This window comes from Cydia splendana, chromosome Z (genome assembly GCF_910591565.1).
Source record: "Cydia splendana chromosome Z, ilCydSple1.2, whole genome shotgun sequence".
In the NCBI taxonomy this organism is placed as follows: Eukaryota; Metazoa; Arthropoda; class Insecta; order Lepidoptera; family Tortricidae; genus Cydia; species Cydia splendana.
Window position 1 is genome coordinate 2,205,074 of NC_085987.1, and position 4,267 is coordinate 2,209,340.

The following is a 4,267-nucleotide window of genomic DNA, read 5'->3' on the forward strand; positions in this document are numbered from 1 at the left end:
GTAAACCCTTTACAATACGGAGCTGGTTATACAGATTTTCGTTTCTAGATCTCGTCTGAGCTAAACTAAAGCGCTTCATTCTTACTTAATTCAACTTACAAAAAAATTTAGGGTCAAGCCAAAATCATATACTTATAAATAATGGGGGACGCTAAGACCACCCGATTCTTCTACATCTACGCTGTGCACCACTACAGCGCTCTTATCACCAGTAAAAGCCAGTCACATCTCGTTCGAGATCTCGAAAATATTCATCGAGATCTCGACCAAGATTGCAAAAATCGAGATTTCCTGCCAAAACTGATCGAGATTTAATCTCAAAAACTTCGCTCGAGATCTCGCGAGATCGATATTACATTCCCTAGACAGTAGATAGGACGGTCTCTGAACAACTATTTAAGTTAGCATCCTAATTAGGAAGGAATAAAGTGTTGTAAATGATGGGAATTTAAAAACTATGTCTAAGGGTGGTATTCCACCTGTCCAATATATTGGTCCAATGTCATTGCGTCTCACACTCTCATTAAACAAAATGTGAGACAAAATACACATTGGACAAAGAAATAGGATTACCACCCTAAATGAACATTTTACTGAATGAATGTTAGGTCTTTTGCAGGCCACTTGGCAGCTAGAAGTTAATATCAAATAAAAAGCAGGTTTTTATAATTTGAATATTGCTCCAGGATTTGCTGACAAAAAAGAACAATTTGCAAAGCTATGCAGTGAGTATAAACTAAAGTCCATTTAAGAAAGACCTAAAACGTGCGAGCACATTCGCAGGGCATGTTACAATCTATTAATAAGCAATTACAATTCGCAGTGCAATATCTTAAGTCATTAACTAATTTGATCGATAACATGAACGCCCGCAGCGCCATCTAATGTTGAGTAGCGGAGCTCCTTTAGTTCCGGCCACGGCGCATAGATGGCGCCACGGGTACAACCGAGCACAAAGAACGGGATGATTCAGAAAATAAAACAAAGATTATATGTGGCAGTAAATATATTCAGAAAATATGAACCGTATCGCCGTTCTGGCGTAATAAAAAAAGTGTAGACAAGATAAAAGTACAATCTATTGTCGATGGAAACCCTAGTTTCCTACTTATAATAGTCAATTATTGCTTTTTACAATCGTATCGAGCATAACGAAGTTATCTATCTTAAAACTTAGGGATAAGCTGTTCAGTTCATTCATACACGATAAACACTTAATTTAGATTTATATTAATTACAATATCACAATGAGACATCCCATAGTCACACTAAAAGGCACGAGATCAGGCGCCGAGGCTTCCATTTTGGCCAGACATGTCAAGAACCCATTCGCAACGCTGCCACGGCGGCCTGACCGCGACCTGCCTCAGAGATACTACAATATACGGTGGCACGCCTCAGTCGGAACTTAGTATAGTTTGGAAAGAACAAAGCAGTCTGGGGAGCATGCCCGGGCACTAATGGAATGTGGGAACGCGACGTTGCCAGCGCCCGGCCATCTTTAAAACACATTCGACCGAATGCATCTTAAAGACGCAACAACGCTTACGCGACAACCGAATCCTTCGCTTCCTCGAACTTTTCGGACAAATCCGCCATCAGTTCTTTATAAATGAGAGGATCGATGTTCTTTCCGAGCTGGTAAAGGACGAACCAATCCCCTATTTGGAGTTTACGGGAAACGGATTCTACCTGCTCTTGCAGGGCGAGGCGGCTGCGGGCGCGGAGCAGGTACAGACGAACCTTCGGCCCGGCGACCACCACCGCGCGGTATATCAGGGATATGCCGCTCAGAATAGAGAGGATGATAAACCAGAACCATAGGAACACGTAGATCTTCTCGTTCACGATGTTCAGCGGCAGCACGCACAGCCCGTCGAACTTCTGCACCGTGCCAGAGGGACCGTACTTGTGGAATGTGCATTTCGTCATCTTTGGGAACACCCGCGCCATCGGGTCCCTGCGCTCCTCAGGCTCCATCTCGGTGAAACTCACCACATCACGGCCGTACGTCGTGAACTCGCCGTCCAGGAAGAAATCCATGAAGTATATCTGTCCCACGACGTTGATAAAGTTCAACACTTCGCATATAAAGAAGCGGAACGCGTAGAAATTTTGCGTGTGCAGGTTCGCGTGGAAATAGTCGACTAGAAGCTTCTTGCGGTCGCATTTGCTCTCTTCCTCGACGATGGGGCAGTTTAAATCGAGAACGAGCATCTTTATGCGCCCGCCCTCCCATGTCTTCCACAGATAACGGGGCACGTAGAACAAAATAGCTTGGAAGAACAGCACAAAACACACCCACTGGTAATACTTGTGGTATTTAACTTCATCTTGGCCGTCGACGTGCGACGCGATGCCCGGATACGCGATGTCGTGTCCGACGGTGCCCGTGAGCCGGTTCGGGATCGTGAACGTCGAGTAAATCCAACAGTACGTGTCCATAACAGAGAGGGGTATTTCGTCGACGATGCAATCTATCGGGTCGCCGATGTATTGTCGGGAGGTGACCAACAAAGAGAAGGCGATGAGTATGATGACGGTGGCTTTGTAGTGGAGGCGGAACACATTGTTGTCGATGCAAACGGAGTCGAGCTTGAGAAGGCCCTTGACGGAGCCGAAAACGTCAAACATGGCGTCGGAGCCGCGAGCGCGCGGCGCGTCGTTGATTCGCGAGAGAGAGGCGCGCGGTCGGGTCGCGCGTTGGCCGAGTAATGGCGGTGGCGCGGAGGGGAGCGCCCGAGGCGGCAAGGGGCACGGGCGCGCGGGGCGGGACGGACAGGCTCGAGAATACGAAGTGACCCCAATAGCAGACGCGCGGAGTCTTGAAGTCAAATGGTCGATTCACTTACGCAATAACTCTGTGATTATGATTAAGGATTGTAAACAATGTAGGGCAGCTGTGTGTCACGCGGGGAACACAGTATGTCACCTGTCAGCTGAGGAAATCCTGGGTTAAGGAAGAATCTATTGGTAAAAATCAGTTCAGCTTCAGACGTGCCTAGGGTTTCTGCTCGAGAATTCTCGAGGCGAGAAATCTCGAGAAATTTGTCCTAAGTCGAGACGGGAAAAAAAACACTCAATGCCTCGAGAACTCGAGAAATAAATCTCTTGTGATAAGTAAAAAGAAAACACGCGTATAACAGGTGGTGTGTCTATAGTGTTATTCTTTAGGTAGTTAAATAAATGTAAACAATTCCTTTTTTACATTTTCAGGAACTTCAAACATTTATTAGGTAGTTATAACCACCCAATTAAAAAACCGGCTTTGATCCGTCCCCTATCCTATCGTTCGTTTTTATTAAAAAAAGGTTTAAAAAAATAGTAATTATTGTGAAAGCAAAATAATGTAAACTATCGTATATTGTAATTGTTACATATATGCGGTGATTTAATTTTCAAAAGTGTTTTTCAATAAAAATCAACAATATCAACATCGCTTATCTGCTTTCTAATGCTAAAAAACGAATTATGGGGTCATGTAATAATTTAACAAATATAGTAAATTACTATTGATAAATATAATACTTATAATAAATATAATATCATCTCCATATATTCCTATTAGCAAAATATCCAATTTTTAGCAACTTCATTGTTACGTTGACTATTTCGTAGTAAAACTTCGGTAAGTTGGTCACATCGAGTTAAATTTATTGACTTGAATATTCTTGCCTAAAAAATTACCATAGGTATTGTGGTTTGGTTACATTTTGTTAAAATACCTAAAGAAATACACTATAGCATATCATATCGTCGGCACGCACGCCTGCTCCTATAGTTTTTAATTTTTTTGCTGTTGAGTTTTTGATTATTAAGTGCAATTTATGGTAACTAAAAATTTAGCCTATTTTTGATTATTGATCTCACCTACAATTCCTATGACACTGATTTGTAATAAAACAAAAACAAAATAACAGAGTTATTGCAAACTTTCAAAATTTCTCGAGATACTCGAGAAATCTTGGTCGAGAATTCCCGTGCCTCGAGAAATGAAAAAGGTCGAGAAACCAGAAACCCTAGACGTGCCTGACAAATTGAATGATTTTAAATGCGACATCGTCATCCTGGAAGTTAAGACGTGTCTTCAAATCAGGCGGGCCGTATGCTTGTTTGTCACCGACGTAGTATAAAAAAACAACCAGCAATGAAGGTCTTAGTCATTTTTAGAGTTCCGTACCCAAAGGGTAAAAACGGGACCCTGTCCGCCTGTCTGTCTGTCACCAGGCTGTACTGTACCTATCTCAAGAACCGTGATAGCTAGGCA

At 42.9% G+C, this 4,267-nt stretch overlaps 1 protein-coding gene across 1 annotated transcript; it reads right to left on the reverse strand.

The window, feature by feature from the left end:
• Positions 1 to 988: 988 nt before the first annotated feature.
• On the reverse strand, positions 989 to 2,729 carry LOC134805315 (innexin inx2). Its single transcript, XM_063778633.1, has one exon. It carries the CDS (start codon positions 2,632 to 2,634, stop codon positions 1,546 to 1,548), a length of 1,089 nt encoding a protein of 362 aa, XP_063634703.1. The 5' UTR covers positions 2,635 to 2,729; the 3' UTR covers positions 989 to 1,545.
• Between the last annotated feature and the right edge of the window lie 1,538 nt (positions 2,730 to 4,267).

Excerpts from the sequence above, each read along its gene's own strand:
- LOC134805315 (XM_063778633.1), bottom strand. The coding sequence starts at position 2,634 with ATGTTTGACGTTTTCGGCTCCGTCAAGGGCCTTCTCAAGCTCGACTCC.